At 37.9% G+C, this 16,255-nt stretch overlaps 1 protein-coding gene across 2 annotated transcripts in view; it reads right to left on the reverse strand.

Annotated features, from left to right (window-relative positions):
• Positions 1–16,255, reverse strand: part of LRPPRC (leucine rich pentatricopeptide repeat containing) — a 106,113-nt gene that overhangs the window by 10,572 nt on the left and 79,286 nt on the right. For both annotated transcript variants that reach the window (XM_087863360.1, XM_045771856.2), the window contains exons 28-32: positions 14,468–14,610; positions 14,225–14,333; positions 10,632–10,758; positions 4,614–4,702; positions 868–1,072 (exon numbers count right to left, since the gene is read on the reverse strand). In XM_087863360.1, the coding sequence (XP_087719486.1) occupies positions 868–1,072; positions 4,614–4,702; positions 10,632–10,758; positions 14,225–14,333; positions 14,468–14,610 (673 nt within the window). The remainder of the gene's footprint in view (positions 1–867; positions 1,073–4,613; positions 4,703–10,631; positions 10,759–14,224; positions 14,334–14,467; positions 14,611–16,255) is intronic.

Consider the following 16,255-nt stretch of genomic DNA (forward strand, 5'->3'; position numbering starts at 1 on the left):
TATGGTTAACATTTTAAAATTCATCCAGATCTTACTTGGATAATTTCCTTGATCTTCTGACTTAACATATCTACATTTTCTGATTAAGGGAACGTTTAAGTTCTATCTGGAGGGAAGCAGTTTTAAAAGGGAAAAACAAAACTTCTCTGCCCAGAGAAATGCGAACACAAACCCCTGCAAAAACAAACATTACATTTTAATAGTCACAACCCATTAACTGTAGGTGAGGTGAACTACTAAAGAACACTCAAATCACGAAGAGTTTCATATCGTCCCGTGAATCTTTCACTTGAGCAATGTCCTCTGCTAGCCAGGCTAATAAAAATCAAGTATTTATTTACTTCTATACAGTGGCGAGTCTACTAAGGAATCTAGAGATGGTGGGAAGAGAATCACCTGTAAACACCTCCCTTTTTATGGGTGTGTGTTGACAGGAGGGGATGGATAGGATGGTGGGGAAAACGGACATGTGTACTTCTAACGAGCTCGCGTGTCTCTCTGCTTCCACAATGTTCTAGTAGAGTGCCACCCTCAAGTGCTGCTGACAATGAAATGAACTCATGATCCACATTTGGGTCAGTGCTTCAACAACAGGGGCCCGGCGGGTATGAATGAGAGAAGTTATCAACGGTGGAGAAAGTTTCATGGATGTAAAAATTTGATAAATGTCATTCTAATGTCTAATTTAAAGCTAAAACACATTTTGTAACATATAATTATTCCGTAATAGAGAACAATCAGCAACTGGCATCGATATTTCCTCTGCAGTTGATAGGGTTTCTAATAGCCTAAGGAAGTTTTTAAAAGGTGGTATTTGAGATAACGTTCCCTCCAGTATCCAGCGAAGGAAAAGCTGAAAATACTCACTTCTTTATTTGTGCCAAAGCAATGTTATTGATGAAAACCATACGTGAAAGTCCAATTGAATGTTCGCGTCCATCTACCATCTTCCGAATCGCCTGTATGCTTTCTACATCACCCTTCAAGGCGTATGCCTGAATAAGGCGGGTCACTGCCACCCTAGAAGGTATCTGCTCCAGATCCAAGGCTGTTCTTAGTGTTGTCAGAGCCCCTACAAAAGAAGAGCAGGAGACAGAGTTTTTCTTTTATGAACCGTACTGCCTAACGCATTTTGAAAACCAGCTTTTAAATACGAGCACCAAATGGCTACACACAAAAAGCTATGAATAATTTATTCTAGATTGCAGAAAATATTAATACTTTATGAGAAACCTAAAAAAAAAAAGAATGATTTGACTATAAAATATCAGAGACCAGAGAATTTCTTCTTTAAATAATCAGAGAGAAAATACAAATGCTACTGACAGAATGTGGGCCCCCTTCAGAGATAACACTGAGTGACTGATTTCAAGGAATCTGGAAGTTCAGAAAAATACAAATCAGAATTTTAAAAATTAAAGAGTCTCTCAAAATATTGTAACTTCTACCACATTCATACCTTCCCGGATTTTATTACATTCAAAATTACCTGATTATCAAAATCTTCTAATAGCCCAAAGATTCTTCCTTGAAAACAATGTCTCTTTCTGGTCTAAACAGGATCGATTATGCAACAGCAGCCAACCTGGGCCGTTCAACTTCCACACTAACAAACTCATCCTACATGACTGGACACTTAGGAGATATTCACTTGCACTCATTTTTCAAAGAAAATAAAGATCATCAGATTCCCACGGATACAGTCACAGGTTTGTTTGTTTGCTTGTTTGAGTAAGTACCTGATTATGGATAAATATGGAATATCCTTTCCATTTACGGACTCATGTGCCAGTGTAGCGAAATCATTACATTACAGATAAAGTGGTAGCCTGGAGGGAAAATGTAATACTTAGCATAACAATCACCACTACCGCTGCCAAGAAAAACTTCATGGCTTTTTCGAAATTAAAGCAACGTAACCTAGAAAACATTAAGACTCTGGAGGCAGCTTCCAAATGAGAACAACCTATCTCCTACAGAAGAATGGGGAAAGGGTAATAATTCAACAGGCCATTAAAAGTGCTATAGTAAGAAACATAATGTGTTCAGTGTTTATTACTGAGTCAACAATTTTTAAATAATCCCAAATCTACAATCTAAATCAGTAATTCTCAAGTGGGAAAAGAGAAAATAGGTCATTTAAAAGGCACATTCACCAAAATTTTATAAATACTCATGTATATATTAGAAACAAAAAATGTTATTTATATTATTTTAGTAATATAATCTATTAAAAAAAAAAGCTTGATAAAATCTTCTTAACTGATAGTCATACACAGATAATCAACTTAAAAATATTCTTTTAACCAAGAGTACTGTCCGCTAGGGAGGATCTTCTCACCACTGGATCAAGAGGAACAAAAATAAGATAACTACAGAGATGACAGTAACTAGCGTAAACTGGACCTTTTCTACCTTTGTTGAGCGTTTACTACATGCAGCCACAGTAAACAGCTACGCTCACAACTACCCTTCTGAGCTAAGTACCAATTTTATAGGTGAGAAACTGAGATACAGAGTTTAAATATTAATTTGCCCAAGGTCATATTGCTAGACACCAACCCCAGAATCCAACACCCCAGAGCCTGCATCTAAGGTGCACGTGTAAGCAAGAGAGAGAGAAGGACCGGGACAGCTGATCATTTTACGTCTACCCAAAGGAACATGGGACCTTAGAACCTAAATCAAATTCCCGTAACGGGACTCGCCTTCTGTATAGTTTAGGATCTAAGGGACACCCAAAATGGTATACCCATTCACATTCTCCCCCTGAGTCCTTTTCACAATCACCTGAATTTCCTATTAATACTGATTTGTGTTCCAAAGGTGCCACAAATCAGCTGTTAATTTTCCAGAACAGGATTTGCTCAGAAAATTACATTAAGATTGAACTGGCTTCATTTTCGTTTTAGATGGGACGGAGAAAAAGAAACCTGAAAAGCAGAAGGGGATTTCACAAACTGGGAGCTCTAGTCAGCCACAGAGCAAGACAAGGAGCCGGGGACTGTGCCAACGCCACTCCCATCCCTGCCGATGATCCCCGTCCTCTAACGACAGGTTAGGTGATGGCAAGCCGCGGGAGGCGGCATGCGGGGGTGGAGGCGGTGGTGTCACGGCTCCTATTCTCAGCCAACCTCCAGCTGAACTGAACAGCTGAGAAGAATAGATGTGAAATCACATCATAAAGTTTCTTGTAGTTTCCACAGGGCACCCAACACACAAGTGAAGGACAGGAGTCAGGTTAAACAAATTCAGTTCAGATTCAGCTCAAAAATGAACCCCTTGAAATTAAAAAGTGTTGTATCTTTATCTCCATGTCCACAGAAATATACAGGCTTATTTATATGGGGAGCAAGTTTAACTTTTCAATGTTTTAAAAATGTTTATCACTTCTACATAAAATATCAACTTGACAAAAGGCTTTTTTTTTTTTTTTTTAATCAAAAATAAAATGAATGCTTTTGAAGTTTTAGTAACAAGCTCTGCTCAGAAGGGCTGTCTGGTTGGGCTGGCCCTGCCTGGGGAGTGCTGAGGTAGACATTTTGGAAAAAGAGAAATCACCACTTACATACTCAGTCCTAATCAATTAGGAGGACGTCGAAAGACCAGCACATTTAGGTATTACAGGCAACGGTAAAGCTGCACAATTAGCAACCTCTTCTCAGGGATGTGAAATTATTTTATAAATACGCAAGTGAGGAATAACATCATTATTACAGACCAAGGAATAAAGGAGATACCACAGTGAACAGAGAGCTTGTATTTCAACGTTCCTTAAAGATTTTCTGGTGGGTTTTGTGGTACTGGCAACACTGTGGTTTTACTGTATTGACTACAATTCAAATGTAAAGCCCAAGGAGAAAAGATGCTTACCTAAATTTAAGAGAGTCATCCTTTTTCCCCTTGGGAGCTCACTCATAAGACCTCCGGATCCACAAATACCCTCCATCAAACAAACAGCCCCCTTTCCAGTCCTCCCCAAAGTCATCTCAGCAGCTTTCTGGGGTTATCTTCTTAACATTAATTGAAAAACGCTAAACTCCAAACTCCAAACAAACACTGTATTTTATTGCTGTTGGTATTATGAACTATTGAAAAAGTATTAGATTAAGTTTTAAAAATCAATATTATAATCATTTGGTGCACAATCCCACACATTTAACACTCAATTTAACTCATTTGCTATCTCACACACAACCAACACAATATGCAAGAAACAACTGCTGGGAATTGTTTCAGATGCTCTAAAGTATGTTAATTTCCAAAGCAAAATGACTTGTGCTGTGAATTTTAACGCACTTGAAAGCCTGTACTTTCTCTCGTTCTGGAACACAAATTTTGCATGTCTGAAGAGCTGTGATTCATCTTAAGAAAACCCATCTTGTGTTAAATGGAATGGAAACTGGACTAAGTGGTCAAATGACAAGTACATTCATATTCAAGCTGTATTATAAATGCATGTACAGTAATTTACGTCTCTCAGCTACCACAAAAGGCTCTTGATAAGCAGGTAATTTGCTAAATGGACTCCTTTATCCAAGTATTCGAAGGGCGTTACAAGAAAAATCTGCAGAGGCATTAATGTGACGTAAAGGTCAAGCATTGTGACATACCTTTCAAATAATCCCGCCTAACTTGCGTTATGATGAGGAGGCTGTTGGCAGCATCGTTCAGTGTGAAGCCCTTGATGTGGGTCTCAGCGCTAAAAGAAGCAGACATTTAGAAAGGAATTACTGACATGCTTCTGATACGATAATAAATGGTTGAGCACCAAGGTGAAATTATAAAAACTACTGTTCGTATGTTAAAAATATTGCTGCAAAATATCGACCTGGAGACAGCTTTTGTGTTATCCTGTCAATGGTTATAGAAGGATAATTTTTTTTTGCATTCTGACAGATGACAAAGTTGGAAATGAGCAACAAAAGAAACAAAGTACAAGATTTTTTTTAAACAATCGGTTCAGATTCTTGAATGCTGACATATTAGATGATAAAATAACTGCATGCCCTGCATTGTTCCGCTGTATCCTAAGCTGGATACTTTTTCCTCTTTTCTCTACATTCACCGTAATTATAAAATGTAAAACTATTCTTTCGGCAACAAAAATGAACATTTATTTTCAGCACTGTATATTTTAAATATAAACGAAAGCATATTACTAACTAACACCGTATCATTTGGTTGATTAATTTTCAAATTTCTGTCATCTAGATACATACAGTTTTTAAAGGTGAGCGTGCTGCAGAACTAAAACCATTGTTACTTTAAAATTAAAAATTTCACCCAATAATCTTGTCCCAGCCGTTTAATTTGAAACAAAACCCCCCAACTTTCTAAAACTCAAGGGCAAAAATCGCTTTACTTATGGCTAAAACCTACGTGATTAAAACACAACCCTAGCCTGAGACGATTTCTGTTTGCTGCACTGTTTGCACATCTCCTGTGATGAAATTTCGGCATCCTTAATGCCCCCAGGGTTCATCTCCCGATTAGGAAATCGCCACAGGTCACAAGGAGCAAAAGCAATTGCCACCATTTGCCTGATCAAGCTCAGCGATCTTGCTGCTAACAACCTCGGCCTGCTGACATGAACATCTAAGCCGAGCAGATTGTGAGAAAAGCAGGGTCACTGCTAAATTATTCTCGTCAATCCCAAGAAAATCCTCCAAAGACACTGTGACGTGTCCATCCTCTCAGTCACTTCCAGCCTCGGAGATTCACCCCTGTAGTCCCCGGGCACAGGATCTTCTTATCTCCCCCGCCCCACCAATCCTCTTAATCCCACCAAAGCACCCATTGCTCAGTTTGACTTTTTTCCTTTGTCCCATCTGTCAAAGCTCTTAAGTCAACAACTCGTGCATGAGACTATAAATGCATAAAATAAAGGATTTACCTTCTCAATCTTTAGCATGATTAAATAAACAGAAGACACACTATTAAAAATTAAGCTCACTTCTTAAGCCAACATTATTATATGTATTATACCATATTTCCATGAAAATATTACCTAAAATTCATTGAAACCATGCATTAACAAAACTTCCTTGTAACTGACGTCGAGTGTGAACTATCAACCTTTCAAAAACCTCAAAACACAGAACATTTTCTTTCAATAATCTCTTCCTATCTCCAGGAGCCGCCTATTCAATACAAATACGAAAGTGGGGATTAATAGGAAGAAAGAAACTCTCCCTAGCTCTATTATATACTGAACATCTATATCTTACATATGTACAAACTGACCAATCAAAACCAGAATATATTCCTAACAGGCAAAAGGAGGAAAACTACAAAAAGTTACTGGCAGAGATCTCGGTGTTGAACAATAACAGAAGTTTATGCTTCTGACCCATACTTTGGATCTTTCCTTTTGTAAGAAAAAAATCTAGTCCAGAGCTGTCAAATCAAATTTCCTGTGATGATGGGAACATTCCTTATCCATGTTGTCCAATAGGGTAGTCACTAGCCACATGTGGCAACTGTCATGGAGGAATGGAAATCGCAATTTCCAAAAAATCCAGTTTAGTGTTATCAGAGATTTCAAATAATCATCTCCCTTACTGCTCTTCTTCGAATCAGCAGTGCCCCTCCCTTGAAAGAATTTACTATATCTAAATTTTGATTTTGAAACATGAGGAAACGTAACTCTAAAAATGAAAGAGAGTTGGCTAATTTTTGAAAGGCTGTGATTACTGTTACTTTTAAGGTTCCGTAACTTGTGGGAAAGGTTTAAATAACCTTGTTGATAAAACCCCCCATAATGAGGGTACTTCATTTTTTTTTTTTAAGATTTTATTTATTTATTCGACAGAGATAGAGACAGCCAGCGAGAGAGGGGACACAAGCAGGGGGAGTGGGAGAGGAAGAAGCAGGCTCATAGCGGAAGAGCCTGATGTGGGGCTCGATCCCATAATGCCGGGATCACACCCTGAGCCGAAGGCAGACGCTTAACCGCTGTGCCACCCAGGCGCCCCGAGGGTACTTCATTTTTATCAACACCTCAGAGACAGCAAAGGTAGAGCAAAAACAAAGATTGCATTCTTTAGTTCGCAGAGAAAACTACTGCGCTTAAGACTGAACAAGTGGCATCGCGTAGGTAAAAACAACAGAGTAAAACAAACGAACAACTGACAGCTCTATGTGGACTGACAGTGACGGTGCCGAAACACGTGGGGGTATTGCTGCTTGCTATGGCGGCTCATCTGGTCACACCAGATCACAATAACAATGGCCATTAAAAAACAGCAACAATTCTTTTTTGCTCAGAGCACTGATACCCAGCTGGAAGAAGAGATGACCCCGTTAGAATAACTCGAACTTCAACTACCACTTCTGAATTTTCAGCCAAGAGTTACTTTCAAAATAAACCAATGTAGATCTGACCCAAGATACATTTTTTTTAGGTTTATTCATCTGCGAGACAGAGAGAAAGAGAGCGCACACACACGAGCGCGAGTGGGGGGAGAGGCAGAGGGAGAGGGAAGAGAGAGGACCTCAAGCAGACCCCGTGCTGAGCGCAGAGCCCAAAGCGGGGCTTCATCTCACGACTCTGAGATCATGACCTGAGGTGAAAACAAGAGTCAGATGGTCAACCCACTGAGTCACCCAGGCACCCCCCAAGATACAATTTTTCATAGTTAAGATGTAACATTTTTTTCGGTTACGGGAAAGCATGTGCATCTAATCCCCAGGCTAGGTGTCTACAGGCACGGTAAAGCTTTGCATCTAGGATCCTCTTAGGTCCACCCAGCTGTATGTGAAAGGCAGATGCAAAACACTCCTGGAAGGATAACAAAACTAAGATAGAAGTGCCCTCAAGAGTACAGAAAGGCTTCATGAAGATCTAGAGGAGGAGGGAAAGAAAGATCAACCTACGTTTTACACATGGCACATAGAAGGGGAACTAGAAGGGCTGCGCTTGCAAACATCTCGATCAGCAGCTTTCACACGTGTGTGATCAGGATCCGGTCACACACAGACGAAACGTTTCACACTACCTACGTGCACGTATAAATAAAACTCACAAAGCGATCTTTACCACACGAAGTGCTTCGATATTTTCTAGTCTATTTAAACAAAATATTGGTTCTGTCCCCCCAAAGAGAGATTCCGTGACCCACGTACTGGTGACGACTGCAGTTGGAAAAACCATCCACCAGTGAGCCGTCTTCAATGAAAGGTACGTACACTGCATGAATGCTTCAGGGTGGGGCAAGAATACGTTTAAGCCTCTTTTTTTTTTTTTTAAAGATTTTATTTATTTATTTAACAGAGATAGAGACAGCCAGCGAGAGAGGGAACACAAGCAGGGGGAGTGGGAGAGGAAGAAGCAGGCTCAGCGCAGAAGAGCCTGATGTGGGGCTCGAACCCAGAACGCTGGGATCACGCCCTGAGCCGAAGGCAGATGCTTAACCGCTGTGCCACCCAGGCGCCCCTTAAGCCTCTATTTTTAAATCTTATTATCCTCTGAAAAATTTCTATTTTGTGAGTCTGTTTTAAAGTACTTAACATGTGCTACATCAGTACAATTCACTATTAACGGTATCTGATTAAATGTTTACAACATGTGATTATTGAATCACTTGGGCGTTTATTAAATGCAGATTCCTGGGCCCCACACCAGAGTAAATGAATCAGAACCTTTGGGGTAGGCTGTGGGGAATCTTTTCATGCTACAAGAATGTGAGGCTCACTGTTCTAGGACAAGCCCAATTAAAATGAAAAAAAAAAAAAAAAAAAGAAAGAAAAGATAATCTGTATTTTAAAATAAACTTTCCTTCTTTGCTTCTATCCCCTCACTTAATCAGACCCAGTCCTCAACACAAAACGCTCCTCTCTTTTCTCTGCCCCCGCTCCTCCCAAATCACTGTTGCTTAAGAATGCCTTTGATTACTACAGGCAGTGTTAGGATAGAGAGTTCAGGTAATAATTTTCTGAGAAAAGTAATTTTAGGAAAAACGCCCACCCCCTTGATAACGCCAATGATTACAGATGACGGTACGCTGTTCAATGTCAAATTTTCCAAGTCACTAATTAAGCATCTCTTGAGTATTCTAGAGAAATGTAATTTAATTAGCAACTGAGTAAACACACAAATGAGATAGAGAATACATTAAAGACTTGAACTTTTAAAAAGTCTTCGTGTGACTGTCCTTGATATAGACATACAAATGGACATATATAGAGAGACATATATATATATGGTGTGCGTATGTGTGTATACATACATATTGTACATAGATCTATATACATTGTACCTATATATACACTGTATGTGTGTATAATATGTATTTCCACAGACAAGTACAGTCATACACATTTTTCAAAATGTAATGAAACACAAACAGTAAATATGGCCCTTTAACTTTAACATAACTTTAACATAACACTAGCATTAGCAGCAGATTTTCCAGCAAACTCCAAGAATGGCAAGCATCCACTGTCGAGCCAGGACTCTAGTGTTTCAAAAGTACTGTGACTTAAAAATTTTGAAGGCCAAAGTTGAGCCAAGAGAGATTTTTTCAGAATTTACAACACACTAGGAAAAGGCTAACCTTCGCCACTGAAAATAAGGCTGCTAACTCATCACCAGGACACGTCTACATTACAGAGCAGGTCTCTGTGATCTATTCCGTTCTAGGCCCTTTCTGATTAATAACTCAACTTTTCCTGATAACTCCTTGGGGATAAGACAACAGAGTCCATTAACTGACATACCAGGTAAGAAAACTTTATTCTTATTCTGATTAATTTTACTCTAAGGAGCTAGACAGAGACAAAACCCCTACCACCACCACCCAAAGATTTTTTTTTTTAATCCAAAATCAAACAAAACACACAACAGAAAGTGAAAGAGAAAAGGCATTTAAAATGTGTTGAGCGCCTGTATTTTCTCTACTTCACTCTCTATGTCCTTCAACACCTAGAAGGGATCTTTGATGTAGGTCTTATTATCATCCACTCATCACACAGAAGAAGAAACGAGGTTCACAGATAGGAGGTAATTTCCCCAGTAGAGACTTCAAGTTAGATTCGAACTCCTGCCTAAGTTAAAAGCCCTCGGGTGTTTTCATTGTGTCAGGCTCCTTCCACCACAAAAGGCTCATGAATCTTGCTGCTGAACAAGAAACAGAATATGATAAAGGGAAAAAATCACTTTTCTGTATATGGACTTCATAAATGAGTGGTGAGCTTATATTAGGGAAAGAAAATATACTGCACTGTGCAGGGCCAGTAAAGGTTATTTTTTTATAAGTTAAAAAATACCCATAAAATTAGAAAACCAGGGGTGCGTAGGTGGCCTCAGGCGGTTAATTATCTGCCCTCAGCTCAGGTCACGATCTCAGGGTTCTGGGATCAAGCCCCATGTTGGGCTCCCTCCTCAGCTGAGTCTCCTTCTCCCTCCCCTTCTGCCCCTCCCCCTACTCATGCTCTCTCTCTCTCTCTCTCTTCCTCTCTCTCAAATAAATAAAAAAATCTAAAAAAAAAAAATTCGAAACGCATTTCATAGGATTTTTGTGTGTAGTTGAGGATAATTAAGCAGCTGCTACTACAACAAATCATTAGGAAAATCCTAATGATAGCTGATACTTTTTTTAAGTGACAGGTTTAAACGGACGAATACTTACAGTTCTTTCACTTGCACTGCTTCTAAGAAACAATCCTTTTCCAACAGTAATTGTATAAGACTGCTGTAAGTCTCACTGTTCAACACAATGTTTTCCTTTTGTGCCTTCAGGAAAATAGCATATGCATCTATGAAGGAAAAAAACAAAAAATGAGATGACGTTATTCTGAAATGTCAAAAAGGAGGGAAAACCCCCTAAAGCAAAGCCCCAAAGCCACATATATGTTTGTTTTCATGTCCACCTACCATACCACTCTCCGGAGACACATACACTGACCAAAACAGCAGATGCAATCACCCTTCTCATCTTTATAAAAACAAAGTCAGTTTTGGACACTCTACTTAAGCCACATGGCTGGTACCTGAAAGGACTTCCTTTTAAAATTACTCTTCATACTAGCTCTCTAAAGTCAATAAATTATTTTCATGCCAATAAAAATGAGAAATAGCTCTTCTGAATTTGTCAAAAGATGATACCAGTTTCAAAATCAATTGCAAAATGTGTGGTAAAGTCCAAATAAACCAGGGGTATAATTTAGATTGAGGGGAGCAAAAGATGCATTTTAAAGCAATCTTTAATCTATAAGTGGGTGGTTACAATGGTTAACATTTCAACACAATAGCATTAAAGTGAATATAGCCTATAATTCTAAAATTAGGAGATCAAATTATTTGGCTACGACAGGACTTATACAAAAACATACAATTTTCAAATATACAGGTATCTAACAAGTAAACTAAGCAACATTTGTTTGACTGATTAACAGTTTTATTTCACTTGTTCACAATAACTGTCAGTGAATGAAAAGATGTTACCAAAAGAGAAGTAACTACACTTTTCAGTCACTTACTTTTCTGAAATAAAATTGCTTGGCTATAAACATCCGAGTGAAACTATAATCCACTCTCGGCTGTGTATAAACAAACCACAATAGAGATGGGGCCCCAGTGAACTATCACGTACGACCTTCGGTGGGTATAAAGCTCAATGTAAGGAAATACGGTACATGCAGCTAGGACTGAGCATGATATTAATGCTCAGAAGAACATTCTGAGCTACTTTAGAGGTTTCTGAACAAGCAGACATTGTATTTGCATTTCAGAGTTAGGGCAGTTTGCAAGAGCCCTTCAATTAAACTGAAGTGACAATGTCAAAAACTTAATTCTTTCACTCTAAACTCAGAGAAAACTAGAGAGAAAAGGTATGACATTAATATCTGCATCTTAACCAAGGAGAACAGATAAAATCTTTCAGTCCACGATGCTCCCTTTTAAGGGAGCTAAGAAGTTAAATGCAGTGCAATTATTGTCTACTCCCCAACAAGCAGTTTGCTCAATGAAAATATATAAGTACAATTAGAATATTTAACATTAACAAAATAATCTAGGAAATCTTACTAGTTGTTTTCTAAAACTGTAGTTTATTTTAAAGATTTATTAGAGAGAGAGCGCGCACATACATACACACGCGCGCGTATACACAAGCAGGGGGAGGGGCAGAGGGAGAGGAAGCAGACTCCCCACTGAGTGCGGAGCCTAATACAGGGCTTGATCTCAGATCTCACAACCCATGAGATCACGACCTGAGCCGAGATCAAGTGTCGGATGCTTAACTGACTGAGCCACCCAAGCGCCCCTAAAATTATAGTCTTTGTATGAAATTGGTATGGCTCTGTTTACTATTCTCAATTTGTTGGAGAGAGAAAAGAAAAGAAAAGAAAAAAGAAAAGAAAAGAAAAAAAAAGAAAAGAAAGAAAAGAAAAAAAGGAAAGGAAAGGAAAGGAAAGGAAAGGAAAGGAAAGGAAAGGAAAGGAAAGGAAAGGAAAGGAAAGGAAAGGAAGAGGCTATCATTGTAATGCCCCACACTCATTCATCACAGGTTTCTGGTGTGAAAGTCAGTAAGTATACGAAACTATCAGAAATTTGATAAAGTACTAACGTGAGCAATCAATTTTCAAAGTATTCATATTTTGCTAAGCATTCAAATCCTGAGATATACACAAAAGTAAAAATTCTGAAGAACTAACAGGATTAAAACCAGTAAAATACATATAAATTGTATATTAAAACTAGAACAGGGGTACATTTATAATAATAAACACTACATTGTTTTTACTGAGTTAACTGGTGTTTTTACTTAAAACAACAATTTTTAAAAAGGTGACATATGAAGGAGTTCTAGAGTCTTCAAACAGTTAACATACACTAATTTTATACTCACTTCGGTCTAATCAAAATTCCACTACTGAAATAGTACTGATGGTCATAATTCATTTTATACTTAGGTTTAACACGTACATGGTGAAAGACTCAAGGATGTACACACTGAATATGCCACAAAGGAAAACGACCCAAAGGGCAAAGTTACTATTCACGACTGAGAAAGAGTAAGAGCTTAGCTTATTCTTTCCTCGTACACTTTATTAGTGTCATAAAATTTTAACAAAGAAATTAAGAGGTTCTGTAAATTTCTAAACTGATTCTTTCCTACTGAACAGAGAGCTCAAAACTGGCAATACTAAAATGAAAAAAAAGTCTGCTGCACAATGGTTAAGGCATCATAAAGCCTACCTGAAAACCCACGCAAAATTGAAGGAGTTAAAGATAATGCTAGCTATGGAGAAAAATTAACAAAAGTAAAGGATACAAAAGTAATATACGATTTTGAATGAAGTACAATGAAGTCTAAATGGAAATGTCTATAATGTAATAGGCAAGCTGATACCAGAGGGTTCAAGATGGTCATAAAAATTTTAAAGCAGTCATAACAGTGGTAGGCATGCCACTTAGGAAAGTTTACCGTGAGAGAAAAGGAAGAATAAGACATAGACCTCATGTCCTGTCAACAACCTTGAAACAGTGCTTGATCACTTCAACATACATGCTTAATGCCCTAATCATTTTCTGTTTTCAAATAAAAACGAAATATATAATAAATGTATTTGCCAAAAAACATTCATGATCATGCTATTTTCAAAGCATAATTTTTGATAAAATGTATGCCTATTTTAGTTTTTTTTTTTTATAAAAGATTTCAAACGTACAGAAAAATATGAAGAATAGTATAATGGACCCTTCCATATGCCCATCACCTATATCTAACAATTACTACCATTTTGTCAGATTTGCTTTATCTTTGTTCCTTTTGACTTAGGTATTTTAAAATATATTAAAGATACCCTGATTTTTTTTCGTCTCTCAGTACTTCATTAAGATCTCAAAACTTAGGACACTGTCCTATAAATCTTAACACCACTATCGTATCTAATAAAAATGAGAGAGGGGCACCTGGCTGGCTGAGTCAGAAGAGCATGAGACTCCTGGTCTCGGGGTCCTAAGTTCAAGCCCCATGTTGACTGCAAAGATTACTAAAAAAAATAGACAAACTTTAAAAAATAATGAGATAATTCCTTAACATTATCTACTACTCAGTTGATTTTTAAGTTTTCCCAACTACCCCAAAATGCCTTTGTTAAAGAACAAAAGAAAATCACTAATACACGTAAGTTCCGTCTCTGTCCTAGAGCACTACTAATTTGTTAGAAGGGCTTAGATCCCATGTTGCTATTAGAAGAGCCCAGCATATAGATTTACCTTTGCTTTTCCTTTGTTGGCAGGCGTTCAACAGATCTTTCTGTATATTACTTACTGCACGTGAGGGTGGTGAAGAATTCACGGAGCGCTTTTCATCCTCATACCACAACTTAAAGACAAAAGTATTCAGTTAAACAAAACCTGGTATGTAGAGTGATCTTTTTAGTATAAAACTGGGCTAATCATGCCCTACAGTTATACCGACAACAAAACCTGTTATGCTTAGAGCTAAAAACAAATTACCTCAGGTACGTCAAATGGAACCTCCTGATTACTGTTTCTAAGGATTTCTGCTAATAAACTTAATGTCTTTGCACGCGGAATAATATTTTCTTCTTGCATTTTATTCCACACAGCATCAGCTCTTTGCCAGTCACCATTTATTTCTGTAAAATTTGAATAAGCAGAAATTAATGAACATACTAAATCGAATTCATAAAAATGTTTAGAATTTTTTCCTATTGGATGCTAAGTAAGCATTGTTCCAAATACTGCTTCCAGGGAAAGGAACAGGATGATTGTGGACCAAAGGTGAAAAGACTTCTTTCTGTATGCCTTTTGAGTTTTCGACAATGGAAATTCCTTACCTATTAAAAAACAACAACCCCCACCCCACTTTACTACACACTTTGAAAATCATGTTAATAAAAAGTCTGTCTTTTTAAAGTAACCGAGACATTGCCTATTGCCCACTGCTGAAATCAAAATCCGAAATAGGTAACAATGCAACTATGCCCATGAGCCTTTGGAAAGATGATGCGTACATGTATATAGTATAATACACAGCTGGAGGTCTGAAGTGATTCAAAGTGAGCAAATGTATGATTTCCTTCCAAAGTGTCAAATCAACAAATCCTTTTCACTTAGTAGAATAGGGAGAATTCTGTCTCTTCTGCTGACTTGAAGAATGTCTATGACATTGTGTGTGATAGATTTCTTTATCACAACAAATAATGCCATCAGACTAAATAAGTATTGGGGGCAAGGGAAGTTTATTGGAAGGAAACAGGCAGACTCCTTCTTATTGAAAAACTGAGTTCCTTTTATGTGGTAACCTAATCTTCACAAGTAGCAAAAACTTAATCATCACGACTTTATTTTTAAACATTCTAGTAGATTTTGAAAAAAGAAAAGTCATTGACCTCACCAGTCACTTCTATAAATCACATAATCACTAACATGTTCATGTGTATAAGATCCTTTTCCAGGGGCGCCTGGGTGGCTCAGTCGTTAAGCTCTGCCTTCAGCTCAGGTCATGATCTTGGGATCTTGGGATTGGGCCCTACATGGGGCTCCCTGCTCAGCAGGGAGTCGGCTTCTCCCTCTCCCTCTACAGCTGCCCCTGCTCTTGTTCCCTCTCTCACTGTCTCTGTCAAATAAATAAAATCTTAAAAAAAAAAAAAATCTTTCTCCAGAAAAATGCAGACTCATCACTAAACAGTTTTTTAAAATGTGATTATATTCTAATACAGTTTTGACCGAATCTATATTATAAACATTTTTTACCTACAAATGACTACATTGAATAGCTATACTAGAATTTACCCAGCCAATCTCCTCACGCTAGACATGTGACTGGAATTCCATTTTACACATTATAAAAGAGTGCTGCATTAGCCATCTTCGTACCTTAATCTTTGTTCACACCCTCAGTTGTTTCCTTACGCTAGATTTGTGTTTGTGTTCTGAAACTTTTGATCTTTATTACCAGACAATGTTCTAGTATGTCAATTCCAGTTTATACATCTGGGAACTTCGCAGTCTCTTTTAAGGTATTTGGGTGGAGATGAACAACTCTTAGAAGAGTCAGTGACCTATCTAATTTCCTCCCTCCCTCCCAGACATTTGATCTAGATTATTTTGTCTGTCTCATAGGAAATCTTCCTTCACCAAACATAGACAGCAGTGAATAAGTTAACTCTTTTGTCTTTTTGAATTTGTATTTATAATCATTAGAAGCTTTACCTCCTATGTTGAAATAAATAAGACTTGCTGTAAAATTTACATTTCAGTTGTTGGCTGCATCGAAGT

The sequence above is a fragment of the Ursus americanus genome, chromosome 7 (assembly GCF_024610735.1).
Source record: "Ursus americanus isolate L20-20 chromosome 7, mUrsAme1.1.p, whole genome shotgun sequence".
Taxonomy (NCBI): domain Eukaryota; kingdom Metazoa; phylum Chordata; class Mammalia; order Carnivora; family Ursidae; genus Ursus; species Ursus americanus.